At 49.0% G+C, this 20,066-nt stretch overlaps 1 protein-coding gene across 3 annotated transcripts; it reads right to left on the reverse strand.

The window, feature by feature from the left end:
* Positions 1-596: 596 nt before the first annotated feature.
* On the reverse strand, positions 597-14,530 carry CCND1 (cyclin D1). Of its 3 annotated transcripts, none has more exons than XM_027696470.1 (5): positions 14,058-14,530; positions 12,121-12,336; positions 11,406-11,565; positions 6,191-6,339; positions 597-954 (listed from the first exon to the last, which is right to left on the reverse strand). In XM_027696470.1, the coding sequence occupies exons 1-5, from the start codon at positions 14,253-14,255 to the stop codon at positions 799-801; spliced, it is 879 nt and encodes a 292-aa protein (XP_027552271.1). In that variant the 5' UTR covers positions 14,256-14,530; the 3' UTR covers positions 597-798. The 3 variants fall into 3 exon arrangements, with proteins under 3 accessions (XP_027552271.1, XP_027552272.1, XP_027552273.1); XM_027696471.1 differs by lacking the exon at positions 14,058-14,530 and adding an exon at positions 13,436-13,537; XM_027696472.1 differs by lacking the exon at positions 14,058-14,530 and adding an exon at positions 12,427-12,663.
* Positions 14,531-20,066: the final 5,536 nt, after the last annotated feature.

Below are 20,066 nucleotides of genomic sequence, written 5' to 3' on the forward strand. Positions count from 1 at the left end.
CTCTTTATAATAGGGTACTGTGTGAGTAGTACATTGGCCTTTCCCAACAATGCTCAGCTGGAACCCTACAAATGCCTTATGCACAGGCAATCCACAGGCACAAAAAAAAAAGATTAACATATAATAATGCTGCATACTAACATAGACTAACTTATGGGTTACGTTAACCATTTATAAGGTGAAGAGGATAAAAAAAACCTAAAGAAATAAAATAAACATTTACAGATGAATTATAAAGTGACTAAATGCATAAGCAAGCAAGATACAGAAAAGCCTAGAACTGCGTTAAAGCTATGCTTTTTAAAGAAAAAGAATATTTCATTTACTATCTAAAAAAAAAAAATAACCCTCTTCTACTTTAAAAATGGTTGGTTGGTTTGTTTTATATGTAAGAAATCAAATCTAATACCTCCCCTGGAGACATTTTGTGTGTTAATGCCTATTTTTACAACATACAGACAAGAACACTTTAATATAAAAACTAGTTGATTATTATTGTATAAAATCCTCTATTTTTGTAGCACAAACCCCTGGGGGTAATGCAAATACTATTTTTTCTTTTTTTTAAGACAGTTTTTGGGGTACTTTTTGTTTTATTTGTTTGTTTGAAGTCACAGATGGAAGGGAGACAGAGCAAGAAAAAAATATAACAAGAACTGGTTTTCCCTTCTGGTATAAAAATGTCCTGGAGAAAAGGGTTTCTGGGGGGGAGATCCTGACGCCGATTCCTTCTCAGATGCCCTTTCTTTTGTCTGCTTTTCTTGCCAAGCAAATCCATTAGAAGAAGAAGAAGTCCTCTTAAATGTTCACATCTCGCACATCAGTGGGTGTGCAGGAAAGATCTGCTTCGTCCTCTACAGTCTTTGTTTCTGAAGATACGTTGTGCTGCTGTGCCTGACGTAGACTGGATTCAAGGAGGGATTCAATCTGTTCTTGGCAGGCTCGTAAACAATCCTAGAGGAGGTTGAATGGAAGGAGAGAAAGACCCAAGAGTCCTTTAGAAACACAGTAAGGTCACAGACTTAAACAGCATTTCTTGAGAAAAAGGCGAGAGGAATCTACTCAGGTTATCTGGGAGAGCTGCAGGCCCAGAGGAGGGTGGGAAGAGCAGGAGAAACACCAAACAGTGAAAGGATTGGACGAGCCACCCAATTTCCTGCAGGATGCCAGCCTGGACTGAGGCTTCAGCAACTGGCTCTTGCCATGTGCTGTGGATGGAATGGCCATGGGGAGCATCCCCATGGACACACCATCACTGGTTGTTCAGGCTCAGTCCACAGAGCTGGATGTGGTGGATGCCCCACTACACTGACACGTGTTTCAACTGAGCTGGGCAGGACCAGAGGAAGATGTTGGACCTTTTCTGCCTGTTCTCTAAAGGTCCATTGGTCCTAAAACTGTGCTTTCTGCCAGAAATGCTTTGGCAGTGCAGTCTACTAGAAATGATGGTCATAAGCGGTGATTATTTTCTCAGGCTAAGTTCCAGGGATATGAAGTTCTTAGATAGAAGCGCCATATATATATTTGGATATACGTGCCCAGAGGTTCCTGCCAGCTGCTGCTGTGTCCAGCAGTGGGCAGCTCAACTTGGCTGATCCTTTCCTAGCTCTGAAAGCATCTGTACATCCAGAACAAGGTACTGGGCTGCGTCACCCCAAAATGGAGAGATCTTTCAGGAGCACCACTAAACTCCTCCATAACCTTTCATTCCCAGCTGCAGCCAAGCCTTCTGTTGGCTACCATGTTCACCTTGACATCTCAGACATCTTTTTTCCCCTCGCTTCCAAAGCATTTTCTCAGAGCTGGATATGCACAACAATCCTCCTGAGCCTTCAGGAGGGTGCAAGGGCCTCGCTGCTCTCACAGACTTCGCTGTGAATTAAAAGCACAAAGCACCAAGGAGGATCATGTCTACGGTGGGGAAAGGTAACTTCCCCCAGGCATTAAACCATTCCATGAGTAGTTATATCTAAATCACAGCAATTAGAACTGGAGAAGGCCCAGCCAGTCCAACTTTCTGCAAGCTATGGAGCCATGTACATCCATTGGAACGACACAGGAACGGTGCCTTACGCAGGCAAAACAATCCCACAACGTTTTGCCAAAACTCCCCCAGCCAGCTGTTTACTCATATCTTTGTAACAAACATCGCAGGCTTTTTCCCCCCAACATATTTAACTCTGTGTATTAAGGACTTTTGAAGTTTCCTTTCAGCATTGCCTTTTCTGATTTAACCTATGACATGTGTTAGCCCTGGCGGTGAACCCAGTCTTCCATGATAAATTGCCGTCAAAAGTGTTAGGATGTGCATGACTGAGAATGAATGTTGTTTTCCTGAGAGGGTGACCTGCCTGCTGTTTTCTTTATTTCCCAGTTTCAATTCTGCCTTCATTCAGAGGCTTCTTGTGTGATCTACCAGCTTTTCACTGATTCCACTACCACAAGAATCTCCTCTGCCACCAATAAGGGCACATGGCATTTGGGGTAAAATAAGATTAGAAACCCAAGCAAACAATTCTCTGCAAGTCCTTTCTGAGAGAGAGGGAGGTTAATCCTACCTCTAAGCAGATCAGACCATCAGTTACAGCTCACTGAAAACACATAACCTATGACCTTTCCTGGTTTAAACCCTAGTGTAATATTTCCTCTTGACAGAGACACACAGCGTTTTAAATGACAAAAAGAAACGCCTCATATCCTAAAGTCATCATGCCTTTGGCTCCTGCATACCTCTGGCCTCCACAATAAGGTCTCTATGAAGTCCTTTTTCACCCTCTCCTCCAGATATGATGGATCAATCCTGACTGTAAAACCTTGTCCTGTACCACGTCCCCTCAGTCACACTTGGAATTAGATGTGTTAAAGAGGAGCACACCAATACAGGTTTTTAGGTCTTTCTGGTTTTACAAATCCAGGCACTTCTGAGGATAATTCTGTTTTAACAAGGTGGCATGTTCAGCTTTCCAAACTGAAAGGAAATTTATGTTCAGAGCAAAATGAACCCTTTTGGGTTTGGGGTGGGTTTTTTTTTTCTTTTTTTTGGTGGGGGGAGTGGATTGTCTGGTGAGTTTTGATGGGAATTTTGTCCTGTGTTTTGTTTTTTTTTTAATCCTAACCATTTGCATAGAGCGTGTTTGAGCTCTGAAAACTAAAACCATTCAAAAGAATTTCTATAAATACCTATTCTTCTCCCTCTGGAGTCCAGTTATGAATAGTTGCATAGGACTATGTAATTTAAAGGTACTTTTTGACCACAGAATTTTTTTTCCTTTGAAATTCTCAAGAGTGCAGCATGTCGTAACTGTATTTTTTTTTAAACCTAATCTTTACAATTTATTACAAACAGACTGTTTGAAGCTACAGTTGAATGAGAACTATTTTTTAAATGTTTTAGGCATTTTGTTCATTTCTTATTCACATGACCGTTAGATAAATAGTTTGCCTGCAGGAATGCATTAGAGCTAGCAAAAATATCTGCAAAATATAAAATTCGGTATGACTGAAAAGCAAATACAGAACTTGTGCATTACTGTGATAACTTCTCCCAACAACTTTTCTGCTTCACTACCCAAATTTTCAATGCCCACAGTTTGTTCAAGGTCATAAACCCTTCCTGGATTAATTAAGCTCCTCAGTGAAAAAAAAAAAACCAAAAAACAACAAACTTGCTGGCTTAACTGATGTGGTGAAATACCTTCAAGACACAGTAGACATGATCAGACTCCGGGGTCAGATGGTAAAGGAAACAAACAACAACAACAAAAAAAGAAACTGCTTGGAAATCCTTTGTTACTGCCTGACCCGTCCTGGATAACGAGCACATGTTTGAAGGTGCCTCTGAGAAGGGGCAGGCAGGAGACGAATTCCAATGTACTAACAGACAGCTTGGAGACCCAATCTAATCTAGTTTAGTGAATTTCTGGCCTGGAAATGAATGTCAGGTAAAATTCCATCCGTTCGGATGATGGGGTCAAGAATAGAATGATGGAAGACAGCCCAAGACTTCTAATTGTGATTATCTGGCTTCTAATTACCCCTGATCAAAGGCAAAATGGGAAATTGGACTCCTACCAACGTAAACATGAACCATAAAGGAATTCCAATCAGGTGATATTCATTTTACTTTAGATTCAGCTTTCCCTGAGACTAAAGGTAAAAAAGTGTAATTATGTAACCTGAAATGCAACAGATCTGCTGCTCCAGCTGACAGATAATCAGGATCTTAATATTTCAAGGCAATCCAATATAAAGCATGTTCACTTATGAAGCCTGACGAGGGGAACCATCACTGGGGAACAGCACAGTTCATACACATGCTACTGAAACAGGGCAATAGGAATGGCATTTGATACCATGGATTGCACAGATAATGGGAAAGTCTCTCTGCAGGGGAATCATGTTGGGTATGAAACCACCAGGTTTCTCTGCTCAGAGCAACTGCAGTGAAAGTTGCTGTTCCCTTGTTCCATTACAACAGTACATGTACACACACATATAATTTTATGATGCTAATTTTCCGTAGCATCCCATATAAAAATCCTTACTCCTACCTCTAACTGCTCTAACACATGCATATATTTAGCACTGAAAGCTGGAGGGGAGTTACTTCCTTTTAAAGCTGTTAACTGAGCTCAGGTCAGACTGCGGCCTTGCACTGGCTGTGGACAATAAAAAATGAAATAAGCAAAAAATTCTCTTTCTTGCTAAAACAACCCTTGTTTTCTTTTTAAAGAGCTCTTGTCATCAGCTAAGTCAAGTCACATAAGGACGTGCTGTTGTTCTCCAAGATGCGAGAGAATCTACTTCGATGCTCTGTATCGGGAATGATTAAACAACAGTGTTTGATCAAAATACTGTCTGAACAGACAGCAGTCCTAGTATTTTCCCTCGGTACCTGCTTCAAACATCTCACACTGGACGGTGGCCAACCATACACTGAAATATCTGCATTGTTCACTAACAGCATTGCACGTACATACCAAACTGAGCAGCGCGTTATTTCAGCATTTCAAGTTCTCAGAGTATTTCACATTTCAGCACTAATGTATTACTGCCTCAGCCACAGTAATACAAATGACAAAAATAACATGCTCAATGCCAAGGCACTGTTCAGGTGATCAAAATGATAAGCTGAGAAATATTATTTTTCAGCAATTGTTTCACATAGCCTATCAAAGGTAAAATAATTCTTTTGTGAGTATTCAGTTATGATGCATTCATCTTTCCAGAAATCACTCAGTCCTGCCAACAGAGTCCCGTTATACTAACCTAGTTTTGCAGTGGCTGGACTGGTACAGTTCTCTATGCATTTAAAATTATTAACATGTAAAATAATTGAACAGCATCTCAAAGATTCTGCTGCTAACCACAGAGTTGTCTTTATTTGACTCATTGTCCAGCGCTTGGAGACCTCACAAGAACCTTTTTAAAGCATCTATTTATTGGTCTTCCACATTGTTACAAAACAAAGCTCAACTCTGCCCCAACTTCACACACCATTATGACATGGATCATTGACTTTAGGTCTTCCTTGTAGGCTCCCTTCCTGGCCCATTCACTCATGAAAGGTTTATTGCTCACTAGTTACTGATGTGCATCTCCTGGAAGCTGCAGGGCAAAATGAGAGTCCTGTGAGGACCATCTACCTTGTCAGAAAGTCGTGGGACGAGCATTTGTTCCAAAAAGGAATTCAATACCAGCTACTGTGCAGGTCTAGCACAGTAATAAACCAAATTAGATCATTAGAACTCTTTTAAGAAGGGCTTTTTCACACCACTTGGCACAATAAAAGGCCTCGAGAATGGTCAAAGATAAGGTCAGAGATACCACGAGGTCTCAGTAACTATTTCCTCGTCTTATTCTCCAAGTTTTGTTTTACACAGACTCCTGGTTTAATTACCCACAGCCAAACAGCCCCTGCAAGGTCCGAAATGGATGCAGGGCTTTGTCAGGTAACACCTCTCTCACACACATTAGAGCTGGATGTGGCACTGCAGCAGCGTAATCACAGATTATTAATGGATATAATGACAGCCAAATAACCAGGATGGACACAAGAGAACACATTCAAAAACCCCACTCTGTGGTTTGACTTTCATCAAGATTTACTGTCAGATTAGCTACTATGCAGCAGCGAGCGGGGGTTCATTCTTAAAAAACAGGAGATCAACCAAGAGAAAGAGTCACTTACCGGATCACATTTGATAACTTGTGATAGGAAATGTGTGAGGCATTGATAGGAGAGGAAAGTGTTAGTGTTCCCCAGATGCAGGCCTTGCACAGCTGCTACCACACTGCCAGCTGCGATCATGGAAGGTGGGTTTGAAATAAATTTAATATCTGTATGAAGAAAGGAGAGAAAACAAAAAAAAAAGAGAAAAAAAAAAAGACTGAAATGATTGCTTTAGGAGAAGCCTGTCCATACACATACACTCTTCTACCAGCATGGCTTCAGCTGCCAACAACTATTGCATCCCAAAAGGCAAGGAAAACTGGGAGCAGAAAGGTGCCTCCTGCTCCCAACTGTTACAGGTCTGAACCTGTAAACACTTATCCACATGAGCAACTGTAGTGCAGTGAGTAGCCCTTCCTAGCACTCCCCCTGGGAGGCCATTCATCACTTGGAGGTATTTTTATCATAAGCAGGGCCCCCATTCTTCAAATGTTAAAATGCTTTGCTCATGTGGATAATGCCACTGGGGTCAATGGCACTATCCATCTGAGAAACCCTGTTCCCGTTGGGAAGCGTTTCGCGGGATCAGACCCGAGGTGCACGCTCATAATGAGTCCTCGGGCCCTTTAAAGCAGAAACCTTTGCACTGACATTCAAAGGAATATTGCTTTAATGAACAACAACATCAACAAAAAGAAAGAGAAGAGAAAGACTGCTTAACCCTGTCAGGAGGCAGATAATCCATATTTAAATTACAGTTTCATCTTAAAAATGCTTTGTCTCAACCTAGTCTCTTGTCAGTGGCTGCCATCCATCCTGGCAACAGGGATTTAATGTAAATGTGGCATAACTAAGTGACGGGGGTCCCAAGAATTGGCGGACAATCAGTTACATTCTGATGTGACACCATGCTGACAAGAGGCTGGGCCCCCTTCCAGACTGCATTGCTGTAGGTCTCTCCACAAAGCCACTCCCATGATTCCTTAAGGGGCTATCTCTGCCATTTAGCATGTTTTTCGTTTTGTTGTTTTGTTTTGAGGGTGGTTTGTTTTGTTTGGGTTTTTTAAATAATAATAATAATAATAATAATAACCCCCATTTTAATGCTAAGACTCTGTTGAGCAGGAATGTGTTTGATCTGTGGCAGTGCACACCTTGGGAGGAGAACCAGAAACAAAGGAAGTAAGTGGCACAAGTAAATGTCCAATTTTGTGAGGGAGTAAGGGAAATGCCACATTGTACACCAGAACCTGAGATACATTCCTTCAGCTTTTGTCAGAATACAACTTCCTCTGGGCTGAAAAAATATAAACCATCTGTCAAACCCTTGAATGAAATCAAAGGCATGGACAGCTTAGAGGGCTCACTGGAACAGTTTAAGTATTAAATCATGCATCTCCTTTATTATGATAAAATAACTTTTGTGTCAATGTTTTACCAGTGAAACTAAAGACTTCAGGACTCCATGAAAGTCCTGGCTCTGAGTCTATTCAGACACCTCTGGCACTCCATTGTGGCCCTGACCAATACCCACCTTCAAAGGGGCAATTTCGCCCAGCGCTCTACGAACCTCCAAAATTACAACTGCCAGACTTTTGTGCTGCAGTGCCAGGGAAAAGGCAAGCTCGACCTAAAGTCATCTCATTTGTGTTACTGCGCTTGAGATAAATTTAGTTTATCCCTTTTTCCTAATCTGCCCATTTCCGGGCAGGTATAAACACACCCAGCTTCTGGCAAGCTGCTGTCATTCCCAAAAACCAGAGCAGACCAGGCTGCTTAGTGACAACTGTACACATTCCAAAGGCAGTCCCTAACTGGAATACTGACACACAGCTGCAGGTAGACTTCAGAAATGGGGCATTTCAGTAGGCAAGCATGAATCCCACCAAGATGGGGTTGCAGCACGTTCACGACAGTATTTACCGAGCTCCACAAACAGAACATGACCAAAATGTGTCAGTTGAATGAGTTCTGTCCTGACAGGACCACGTTTGGGATTAATATTTGCGTTCTTCTTTTACATGGAGCAGTAAACAAGAACATGAATTCATAGTCACACCCTCATTCTTTCCAAGGTGGAAAAGTGATAATGAAGTTTAAATGACCAGTTTGTGTCTGTCCCTATAACCACTCCAGACAAGCAGCATGGACTGCCTTTTTGTTGCAACTCAACAAGGAATTATTTGTGGCAGAGGCCACTAATTTCAGCATATTAATCAGGGGGCCCCTCTCGCCTGTAATTGGATGCCCCCAAGTGAAGAGTGTGGCATCATTGTCAGCCTCCATCGCCTCATCTTGCGCTATTGAGCGCTCAGGAACAAGGGGGCTTCGGTGAGATGAATTAGACCTGACACAGCCACAATGGGGTAGGGGGCCCCATCAATTGAAGCACACATCCCCAGTAGCCTATCTGAGACTTCATCCAAAAAGAATAAACAACTTCAGCGTTGTTAAAAAGAGAGAGAGAGAGAGAGAGGAGGGGGAGGAGAGAGAAGAATGCCAGCCACCCTGAAGGGAGGACAAAGCAGGCATATAGGCGCTGCAGCGCTTTAAAAAAAATTCCTAACAAGGCGAGTCACCCCTTTTCCTTTTTAAATGGAGCAGCAATTCCATCCGTCTGGAGAGCTGGGGGCTATGAATGAAAATCTTTTCATTGAGGCAAATCAAAACTGCGAACATAAATCACTTGCTGCAAGATGCAACAGGTTCCAACTGGTCACATACCTTGAGACTTCCAATTTTATAAAGGCCAGAGAATAGGAGGATTGTAACGCGCTTGTTTCAAAGGGGGGACCTTTCTTTCTCCGTCAGAGAGGAGCGAAGCAACGACAATAATAATGGCAATAATAATAATAATAATAATAATAAAGGGGAGCCTGGTATGTTTTGATAACCAGAGGAACATAATGAAATGCTGAAACTCCAATATTTGTTGCTATTCATTGTTATGCTTGTATAGAGCTGCAGTGCTCCCTCAACACTGGTCTTAACTTGGGCCAAAAGAGGCCTGCTTCCTTTTGAGCTCTCCCTGCCTTGCTCGGCCATGCCAAAGCCCCATTCATTAAGCTCAATTATGTGTTAACTTCAAACAACCCCTGGTAATTTTTTTCTTTTTTATTTCTTTTTTTTTTTTCTTTTTCTCCCTAACCTACCACAGCACAAAGACATCCTTTGGTGAAAATGGATTTTTCAAAACCAAACCAAATCAAACAAATCCACTTCTACTAGCCAGACAACTGAAGAGGGAGCTTAAAAGGAATTCCCCTCAACTTCACCTTGCAGCGTAACCTTCTTTTTCTGGAGCAAACACATACAGCACTCATCTGCAAATACTTCCACAGCCTTCACCTTGTTAAGCCAACTGGCCAAGGCTTTATTTTCTAAGCAAGCATTGTTCTTCTTCTTAGGAGAACCTCCTTTACAGAAGAGGACACAGGCAAAGGATAGACTTGCACTTGCCCCTGAGGCCACTTAAGCGAGTGTCAGTGTTTCCAGTGGACTTTGGATTGGGCCCCACAGCATCCAGGCAGCACAACACGTTTGCAGTCCATCTCGGTTCATTTTGGCAAGGGGAAACACAACACAACCCAGCAACAGCAAAGCAAAGTCCAGATGCTGCTTAAGCCACATGTGATCTTCACTAGCCAACAAAGAAGGCATGAGGAAAGCAAAAAGGTAAGAGGAATTCCTGACATCCAAAAATAACAGTTAAAACCACAGAGCCTAGTGGCAGCCTTCCTGAGCGCTGCTTCCCCAGGCAATACTCCCAGCTTCAGTAGGGAGCTGAAGAGGGCCCCAACTCTGGTGAGCTCAGCACTGGGGTTTTTTTTGTAAAAAGCTAAGTAAAACTCCCAGAACATGGTTCTCATTTACTGATCCATTCTCCAGCTGTGGTGTGTAGCAATGTTAAATAAGGGCTCTGGATGTGCTTCCTAAAAGAAACATAACAACACCGACAGTAGATCAAAGTACTGGACTCTTAGCGAGTCTCCAACCTTTGAACTACCCTTGTTTTCATCCCTGTCATTGCCAACACAACAACCTAGGTTAAACATCCCCATATCCAAAGGGGAGGCCAGGTAGCTGCTCCTTTTAGCTAAAGGCCGAGGAAGCTTCACACTTAGCAAATCACACGTTCAGAGTCGCTGCAGCCTTATCTGGCAGGACCCGGCAGAGTTACATTTGAGAGTTACATGGAGAGTTACAATTGATTTTCCCAAAATGCTGCTGCCTGTGGTTTGAAGGCTGTTTGGAGGTTGCGGTGCTCCTAACACCGAGCATTATTCCAGGCAATCTAACCTGTTATGCCGATGTTAGGGCCAAGATGAAGAGCAATGCCAGCGTTTATAAATTTCTCTTTTATGGCTTGGTCTTTTTATCTTTAGGCCTTGCAGTAAGGGCCGACTCCATGAAATAAATTTTGGTGGGTTTTGTTTTGGGGTTTTTTGTTGATTTTTTTTTCCTTCTGAGTGCCTACAATCATTCTTTCATCTTTTCATGCAAAGAAACTACGCGACGTTAATTTGCGCCACTGGCCACGCGCACGCGTCTCCCACCGAGGTTTTCCCAGAGTGTGGATACCACTAACTCGGCATCTCTGGAGGCCCGGCCCTGCTCATGGCTCCAGCACAGCACGTGGTCAGGAGGGTGCAGATGGCAGCGGCTCGGTCCCGTGCCAGGAAAGCCTCTGTGCCGCGTGGCCCTCCTCCAATCCACCAGCCACCGAGGAGGGGGAGGAAGAGGCAACTTGAAGAGGGAAGTTTTAAAACCCCCCGCGCAGAGCTATTCACAGGCAAAAATCTCCCTGCCCGCCTTTAAAAACTGTCTCAAGAATGAATCCACACGCGGGGAGGGATTCCCCCGTAAGCCTTTTGCAGCCCCCGCATCAACCCGGTGCGTGCGGAGGGCGAAGAAATCCTGCCACGCTGAGCTGCGGCTCCACAGAGAGGGGGCCGGGGAGGGGGGGGTCCTTCTCCCTCCCTGACAACAAGCACAAACTCCAAAAGCTCAGAAGGCGAAATATCTTCTGGAACAACAACAACAAAAAAAAACTTACCTCTGGCAAAGTAAATCCACCTTCTGCAAACAAGGGGCAATAATCGGGGCTTAAACTACCTCCCCGCAGCTCTGGCGAGCGCGCCTTAGACCACGGCTACGGGAAGCTTTACAAGGCGGGGGGTGGGCGCGGGTCGGGGAAGCAAAACACACTTTGCGGGACGTGCAGGGCTCATACCTGTAGCGCACAGAGCCACAAAAGTCTGAGCATGTTTACGGATGATCTGCTTGGTGTCCTCTGCCAGAGGCATTTTAGTGAGGAAATGTTCAATGAAATCGTGGGGGGTCATTGCGGCCAGATTCCATTTCAGCTTATTCACCAGCAGCAGCTCCATTTGCTGCAAAGAGAAAGAGGGAGGGGAAAAGGGGAGGGGGGGGAAGGGAAGGAGAGAAGAGGAAGGGGAAGAAGAGGGGGAGAGCGTGGTTAGAGAGCCGCTCGCACACGGGCGCACCGCGGCGGGGCCGGGCGGCTCCCGGCCGGGCTTGGGAGGGCAGAGCTTTCCCCGGGGGAAGAAGGAAAGCGGGATGCGGGTGTTTTTTGGGGGGTCCCCCCAGGCGGGGCCGGGGGCTTCGGGCCGCTGCACCCCCGAGCGGGGCCACCAGGGGGAGCCCGCGGGCCGCCCACGGGGCCGGGGGAGCGCGGGGGGGTCCCGGTCCCTATCCCGGCCCCATCCCTGTCCCGCTCCCTATCCCAGCCCTCCCGAGCCTCCGCGGCGGCCACACCGCCAGCAGCGGGGCTTCCGAATACACCGTCTTGGCCTGTGTGGTTGTGTTCTTTCTTTTCCTTTTTTTTTTTTTTTGTTCTTTTTTAATGTTTGTTTCGATTTTGGTGAGGTTTTTTTGGTTTGTTTTTTTTTTTTTATTATTCTTGAAGTGACTAAACGTGAAATTACCAGTAATTCGTCGGGTCTAATGGAGTTATCTGTATAAATGCACAGTTTTTCTGCGGTCAGAGGAATAGTCTCCTTCATTTTTGAAGCCACAAACATGCAGGTAGCTCCGAGCAGTTGCAACCGGCTTTTCTTGAGGGGTTCAAACGACAAAAATCTGTCCAAGTAATTCATAGCCAAGGGGAAAACTTCCTCTTCGCACTTTTGCTCCTCGCAAACCTGAAAGAAGGAGAGAGATCGTTGAAGAATAATTTAATAGAGGCGAAAGCCAGGCTTGTCCCGCTGCCCTCGCCCTCCCTCCTCCCTCACCCTCAGGCTTTGCAGGGCAAGGTTGAAGGAGACGAGGGGAAAATGCAGAGGGGGGAAAATGGATAAATATGGGAAAACCAGCGGCATCAAAGAAAATGAAAGTCACGAGTGACAAAGTGGGGGGAAATGTTGCGTTAGAAACCCGCAGGCGATTCATGGCAAAAAAGGAGGGGGGGTAATCGAAGAGGAGGTCTGTGCCCAGTTTTCCAGCCCCTAGAAATAATTTTTAAAAAGGAAAGAAAACGGAAAGCGGAGGAAAATGCAAACCCCCGTGGTTGGGAACGGGGTGCAGAGCTGGGCTTGGCCCTGGATTTATTTATTTCGCTTTTATTTTTTCATCTAATTTGCCGTTGTGCTGCCGATTCCCCTCTCTGGTCGAGACACAAAGGTGGCGTCCAGCCTCATTTCCCCAGACGTCATCTTTTCAAAAAATATTTAAAAATATTTAAAAAATTATTTGAGCTCTCAAAAAAGGCTGAAAATGAAGCGGCGGGGGTCCTTTACCGAGCCCCGTTCCTCTGGTCCTGCTGGGGGGCTCCAGGGGGGTCCCCCGAAGTGAAATTCACCGCCTCCCTCTCTCGCCCTGCAGCACAGCCGGGCGCGACATTTCCCAGAGCAAGGCAGGGCGCTGCGCTTTCAAAAATTAATTAAAAATACATCGCGGGGGCCCAGGGCTTCCGAAAAGGCACGAAAATGTAGCCCAGCTCCTGGGGCTCCCGCTGGGAGCCCCCCCAGACGTGTCCCGCCAGGGACGAGGCCCTTTCCAACTGGCTTTTCCCAGGCGACCTTGCCGCTCGCCGCCGCAGCACAAGCGTGCCTTTGAGGGGTGACCGCAGCTCCAGCCTCTCTTCGCGCTGAACAAAGAAACTTTCACCCTGCAACTCCCCCCAGAAACGCCGGAGCCCCTCCGGCCGGTCCCCCTGCCCGCAGCCCCAGCGGGGTCCCCCGGCCCCCCGACCTTCCTCCCGCGGCCCCTTCCCCCGCTCCCCCCCGCCACACACACACACACCCTTGGCTTTGCTCCCCGGGACTTTCTTCGTTTTTTCTCCCGATTAATAAACACTTTTGCTTTGCAAATAAAAGAACAAAGATGGCGCATAATACTGGCACGGGCAGCCGCTTGCATACGTGTACAAGGATATTAATTTAAAATAAAAAAACCCCCCAGAACACACGGGCTGGCAGGGGCGGGCGCCGCCGGGGGCTGCGGGGCCGGGGCCGCTCCCCGGCGGGCCGGGGGAGCCCCGAGCCGGCTCTGCCCGGAGCTCCCCGCAGCCGGGACCGCCGTGCCCCGACGGCCGGGAAAGGTGCCGGGGCACCCCCAGACCCCCGAGGGCACCGGCAGGGTTGGGGTGGGGGGGGGGGGGGGTGTTCCGTGTCCGGCGGCGGCAGGGGGGACATGGGACCGGCGACAGCGGCGGCGGCGACCGTGTCCTCGGGCCGCTTCCCCCCGGTACACGCGGGCGTTTTCGAGGGCAAGACAACGTGTGCCCGCGCCGGGGAACCGATCCCAGGGGACGGGATGGGGGCCGGGGAAGGGGGGCGGCAGGAGATGGGGGAGCAGCTCCCCGGATTAATTCGTTTCGGTGCCGAAGCTTTGCAAAGGGAAAATCCCCCGAAAAGATACGAACCTCCAGCATCCAAGTGGCAACTATTTTCCTCATATATGGCAAGATTTCTTTCTGCACGCACTTGAAGTAGGAGACGGAGGGCGAGCAGGTCTCCTCCGCCTTGAGCATTGTCTGCAGCACCCTGTCATTGAGGAGGTTGGCATCCAGGTAGGCTCGTCGGATGGTCTCCACCTCGCAGCACAGCAGCTGATGTTCCATGTCTGCCTCCGTCGCCTCGAGTCAGTTCTCTGCAGCAGGACTGAGTCAGTCGCTCGCTCGCTCTCTCTCTTCCCCTTCCAGGAGTCCCTTGGATGCTGCTTCTGCTACTGCCGCTACAGCCCTCTGGAGGCTGCAAAACTTTCTAACTTCCAACAAAACTCTCCTGTATAGTCCCTGTGACGTTACTGTTGTTAAGCAGAGATCAAAGCACGAGAGAGAATGAGAAAGAGAGAGAGAGAGAGCCAAAAGCAAGGGGCAGAGCCCTAAAGCCATCCCATAGGCTTCAAGTCCTTCCCCTTTGCCTAGCTTATAGAGAGCCGGGGTTTAATGCAAATGAGACAAGGGCTCGCTTTCTTCAAGGGCAAGGGAGAGGTGGGGGAAACCCAAATTGTCTCTTCAGTGGATCATGCATAATTTTAAAAATGGAGCGAGTTCTGCACTGGGAGCCAAATGATGAATGGGGCTAAGGCCACACACAGACACCAGGGAGGGAAATACAAGGAGACTCGGTATTATTTTACGGGGGCGCCGGGGAGGGGAGCGGAGCAGTTACCAGTGCGTTGCTGTTCGTTATAAATTTATTAGTATTATTATTGCTGTCACCGATGTGTACCTGCCATATCTGTCCTTTGAAAAGACACGCTCCCAACCTGAATGCCTACTCTTTGTAGTTGATCCCAAAGGGAAAAGCTTACCCCCGTTTCCTCACTCCTATTTTTTTCCCAGCCTGGACGGTTTTGCTGCGCACCAAAATCTTTAAAGGACTGGGGTGCCCACTCCTCTGCCAGGACGGTTCTTTTTCTAATATTCCATAATTTGCTTAATTTTTTTTTTTAATTATTAACGTATTTCCTTTCACTTTAAAGGTTTCACCCTCCTGAAGGGGCACGGAGGTGGCAGGGGACAGGGCAAGGAGAGCCGATCCGGCGGCAGCGCACGCGGGGAAGGCCGCGCTCGGCACCCAACCCCCACAGCTCACAGCCACCCAGAAATAAAATATCCCAGCAGAGCAGCAAAATGGTGGCCAGGGCTTCCTCCAGCACCTACAGGCAGATGAACTGGGGGGGGGGTTGGAGGGAGGGAGGTGCCGGCAGCCGCCGGAGCCTGCTGGGGCCTCATCCGACGCGCCGCGTCGCCAGGACAGCCTGTCCACGCGTGATGTGGCCCCGCCGTAAATAACTCCCGTTCCCCGGCCCAGCTGCCCGTACCTGAAAACGCTCTGCTTTGCCTTTTCTATTAAAAAATAGTACCCTTTAAACTCTCACTTTTTGAGGGGCTGACAGGGGAGCTCGAGGCCCGCTGGAGAGCGCCGGAGGTGAAGCCAATGCATGGGAGAAATGACTTGTCCTGCACTGAAGCGGAGTGGGGAGAAGTGGGAAGGCCATAAATTGGGATTCACGCCACCGTTCTGCTGCCTGCCCCTCAAAACCGGAGCGCTGGGATTAACCTCAGCCTTGGTGCTTTAGCATCACCCAGGTGCTGCACCGATAGCTGGAACACCTTCTGGTGGCACCACGCTCAGGGCAGCATCGCCAGCCAGTGTCAGGGCAGCAGAAGGGGCTTCTGGCCATAGAGGACACGCCGTGGAGGACATGCTGTGGGAGGACATGCCATGGAGTCACACAGCATCTCTCCTGCCTGACCTGCAGGGAAAGCAGTGCCAAAGATCACAGGGCATGTTGTTGCACAGTTGGGTGTTTACATAATCTCTGTGCACGGACTGTCTGCCCATCTTTTCTAGTTTACTCGTTTGCTTGACCATTTGTCTCCATTTTGTCTTCGTCTGTTAGGAGGAGGAGGATGTCGGAGGCCCCACGATCTCAGTTCCCCTTGCATGCCACAGCCCCTGGGGCGACCCGGAGGGTTCCTCGGCGAGGAGGCCGTGCCCTGTCCCTCCGCCTGTCCTATTGTGCTTCACGCCCAGGACGTGCACTTCTGTTTTCACAACTTCAGCCGGCGGGGCAAGGTTTCAATTTTTAACGGAGAAACACGCCACGACCCTGCACTCTCGGGCTGGAACTGGCCCTTCCCGCAACGCGCAACCCGGCGACCCTATTTAACTGACTTCCACCCACGACCCTGGGACCCTATTTAATGGACTTCCCTGCACTCCCAACACTTTTCTAGGGAGCAGCTTGAGGGCGTGCAGGGAGAGCCTTTAGGGCAGCCGCTGGATGGTGCCTCTTTGCCTCCAAACAGCTGCTCCCGGCCGCGTTGCCCAGAGCGCGGCTCCCGCTCCCGCTCCCCCTCGCCCGGCGCTGCACCCGCGCCTCGGCATCCTCTGCTCCCGGTCGCTCCCGGTCCCCTCTGTTGGGGCAGAGGGGGTTTTTTCCCCCCCTGCCCGAGCACGCGGCCGGTGTTTCATTCATAAAAGCGGCTGCGCGGCGGGCGGGCGGTGCCGGCGGCGGGCGGGGCTGGCGCGGGGCCCGCGGAGCCCCCGCGGGGGCGGCGCGGCCGCAGGAAGCGGCGGCGGCGGGAGCCAATGGGGCCGCCGGGGCTGTTACCGGGCGGGACGGGCAGATCTCGGACGGGGCTCCTTCCTTCGCCCGGTCCCGCCGACACACAAAGGGAGGGACGGGCTGGGGCATCGCCGCCGGTGGCACCGCCGCGCTCGTCACCCCCGCAACCCTCGGGGGCGGCCCCGCGCCCTGTGCCCGCGGTCCCGGGCGCGCTGCCGCCCGCCGCGGGGTGCGCGCTGGGCGGGAGGGACGCCTCCTAAGCCGCGCATCCCGCTCCGGCACGGCGCTCCCGAGGGATGCGGGATGCGGGATGCAGGATGAGCGCTGCTGCTGCCGCTGCCCCGGGGGCTTCCGACGGCGCTTCCTTCCTGCCCGCTCTCCCTCCCTCCCTCCTTCTCTGCCCGCCGCTCCCCTCCCCGCGGCGCCCGCCCGCTGCCGGGGACGCCGCCACTTTCTCATGATGTCATCCCGCCCCCGCCCGGTGCGCGGCCCCGCCGCCGGGAGCGCGGCCCCGCCGCCGGGAGCGCGGCCCCGCCGCCGGGAGCGCGCATTCCTGGCGTGCCGCCCGCCCGCCCGCCGTAATGTCGCGAAGAGCCGCGCAGCACCGGGGGGGGGGGGAGCGCCCCGTCGGGGAAACGACACCCCCTCACCGCCCCCCTTCCCCTCCCACCACACCACCCCCGCGCATCTGGAGATTTGCGCCCAGTTGTTCTGCGCTCCTCGGTGCAAGAAAGACGAGGAAATGCTGGACGGAGTCCAGCGCAGGCCGCGAAGATGATAAGGGGTCTGGAGCATCTCTCTGATGAGGAGAGGCTGCCTGTTTAGTCTGGAGAGGAGAAAACTGGGAGGGGATGTCATTAATGCATATAAATATCTCCGGGCCGGGTGCCAAGAGGATGGTGCCGGGCTCTTTTTAGTGGTGCCCAGCGACAGGACGAGGAGCAGTGGCCATAAACTAAAACACAGGAATTTTCCCTCGAACCCGAGGAAGAACTTCTTTATGTTGCGGGTGGCAAAGCACTGGGACAGGTTGGCCAGAGAGGGTGTGGAGTCTCCCTCTCTGGAGACATTCCAAACGCACCTGGATGCATTCCTGTGTCACCTGCTCCAGGTGACCCTGCCTGGGTGGGGGGGTGGGACTGGGTGGTCTCCAGAGGTCCATTCCAACCCCAGGTGTTCTGCTGTCCCTCACCTCCATCCAGTGCTGACCACAGGGCAGCCATGTGGGGCCTTTGGAATGAGGAATTTGAAGAAGCAAAGCTCACAGAAAGTTTCTCTGGGGGAACCATCACCATGCTGGGGAGAGGCACAAGTCTGGGTGGGAGGGAGGGTGAGAATGGCCAGGGTATCCCGAGGTGAGGAGGTGTCACTGGTGGGACTGACAGATCCAGAGCCAATGGAATTTAGCCCAAGTTTGCCCTGGTTACTGGAGGTAAGGAAATGGAGAGGAGAGGCAAAAGGGCTAAGGGTAGGGGAAATAAAAATAGGGAAATCTTTCTTCATCAAGGGGAAATCTGTTTGGCCATGCCAGAAGTGCGCCAGTGGAAGGAGAGGCAGCAGAGGAAGCCTGGGAGACAGTAACAAGGTGAGTAAACAATGTCCTTAAGCAGCAACATCCTCAAAGTGAAAGTGTTTCAGTGGAAAATATTTTGATTTTGAAAAGAGCAGCTACAGTTTGTGTTTTGCTCAGCTGACAGTATGTTTTGGTAACACACCAGCATGAAAATGACTGACATGGACGCTGGTGTTTGATATGGATTTGTGAGCCATGAAAAAGCACTTCTTAGCCAGCCAGAGCATTGAAACTTAATTTACAAGGTAAAAAAGGCACATTTTCTCCATTCCCCACACTGACACTTGCTCTGTGTAGTATGGCAAGGCAATTTAAAGGCACATTATAAATACTGCTAGAGGTTATGTTGTTGAATTGGCTTTTGTTAGTAGGTTTGGAAGCACAATGTTACTGTTTTTCATTGCTCTTTTCTTCAATACTGCAAACCAAAAAGCACGGGAAGATGATCGGTGGTGACTGTAGGTTCAGATCTGCTCCCACTGGAGTCAGCACTGATTAGGTTGCTGTAACAGGGCAGATTGCTGATGGGATGATGTGCTTGGGGCAGCGGACAGAGTTTACTGGAAGGATCCCAACTCTGTGTTGGTTGTGAGTGGCAAAGCCCTCACCAAATTTCGCAGAGTACCTTGCAGAATTCCCAATAAGTGACAGTAAGTAAGTAAGTATGTATCACATACACTGCAGAAATGCTGTTTCAGGAAAGTCTTAAGGGTCTTCTTCTTATATTTTGCCTCCCTCTGCCATAAAAAGATGCATCAGTAATCATGATCCAGACTCTCAGGTAGGCTGGGCTGGTGGGGTAGCTCCATGGAGGCAGATTTGCTCCCTGGCTCCAGAGAGAAGTGGCTGCAGGGATCAGTGCACATCCCTATGCTCTCTTCTGTGCAGTAAAAAGATGTGATGATAGGAGCTTTTCTGGGGGCTCCCTGGTCTAAATACCAATGAGATCTGGCACGTTTTTTGTCACTGTCTCCACCATCCATCCTCCAGCTCTCCCAGAGTCCATGCAGCCACACACTGCACTTCTCATGTCAGTCCACTGCCCTGTCCACTCTTTTTCCACTTGCCTGAAAGTGGTAAATCTGCTCGCTGCATCTTTGCAGCACACCCTCTGAGTAAAACTGGTCCAAATAACCTCTGGGGCCAGGCTTTTGTGGGTGCTCTGCACTTCTTAACTGCAGTTTGAGTCAGTGGCAGTTCTAGGAGTTGTTTCTTCAGTAAATCAGGCACCTGGCTCCCTTGTAATCACCTCACTTTCTCTGAGGTCCCAGTTCTTAGTACATTAACTTTGGGATAGAGGGAGAGGCTTTCAAAATCAATGCCCTATCGACATCTGGCACCCACCTAAATTGTTTCCATGTTCTCTTATCCTTTCTGTTGACTTAAAGTGAAGTCCTGTTTCTGGGAAGCCCCTCTGCCTCACTTCAGAACTTCTTGAATGTCTCTGTTGAATGCATTTGGTTGAACAACTGTGGTAACAAGAAGAACTTTCCTCTTGGTATGTAACATCTTTCTTTCACTATGGAATATTCTCCAGCGTGAATGAGAGAAGGTGAGGATGGGGAGAGAAAGAAACCTCCTTCATTTAAAAGCTGAGGAGTGGATAATGTAAATGATTAGGATTTAGGATATTTCACTGAAAGAGCTTCAGTTCAGTAGCACAAACAATCCCAGAAAATCTCCTTCATTCTGGTGCTCCCCAAATGTCTTTCCCAGCTCTTTCTAAGTATGTGGGCACTGTCATGGCCCCAGCAAGAGGAGGGATTTGCTGTTTGCTGC

Source organism: Neopelma chrysocephalum, unplaced genomic scaffold (genome assembly GCF_003984885.1).
Source record: "Neopelma chrysocephalum unplaced genomic scaffold, ASM398488v2 Primary Assembly neopelma1_106b, whole genome shotgun sequence".
Taxonomy (NCBI): Eukaryota; Metazoa; Chordata; class Aves; order Passeriformes; family Pipridae; genus Neopelma; species Neopelma chrysocephalum.

Bases quoted from the DNA above. Each gene is read 5' to 3' on its own strand.
- CCND1 (XM_027696470.1), bottom strand. From the start codon at position 14,255: ATGGAACATCAGCTGCTGTGCTGCGAGGTGGAGACCATCCGACGAGCC. The intron at 11,566-12,120 runs GTAATTTCACGT...TTCTCTTTGCAG, and splicing joins TTAGACCCGACGAATTACTG to CAAATGGAGCTGCTGCTGGT. The intron at 6,340-11,405 runs GTATGAGCCCTG...TTCTTCATACAG, and splicing joins TGTGGCTCTGTGCGCTACAG to ATATTAAATTTATTTCAAAC.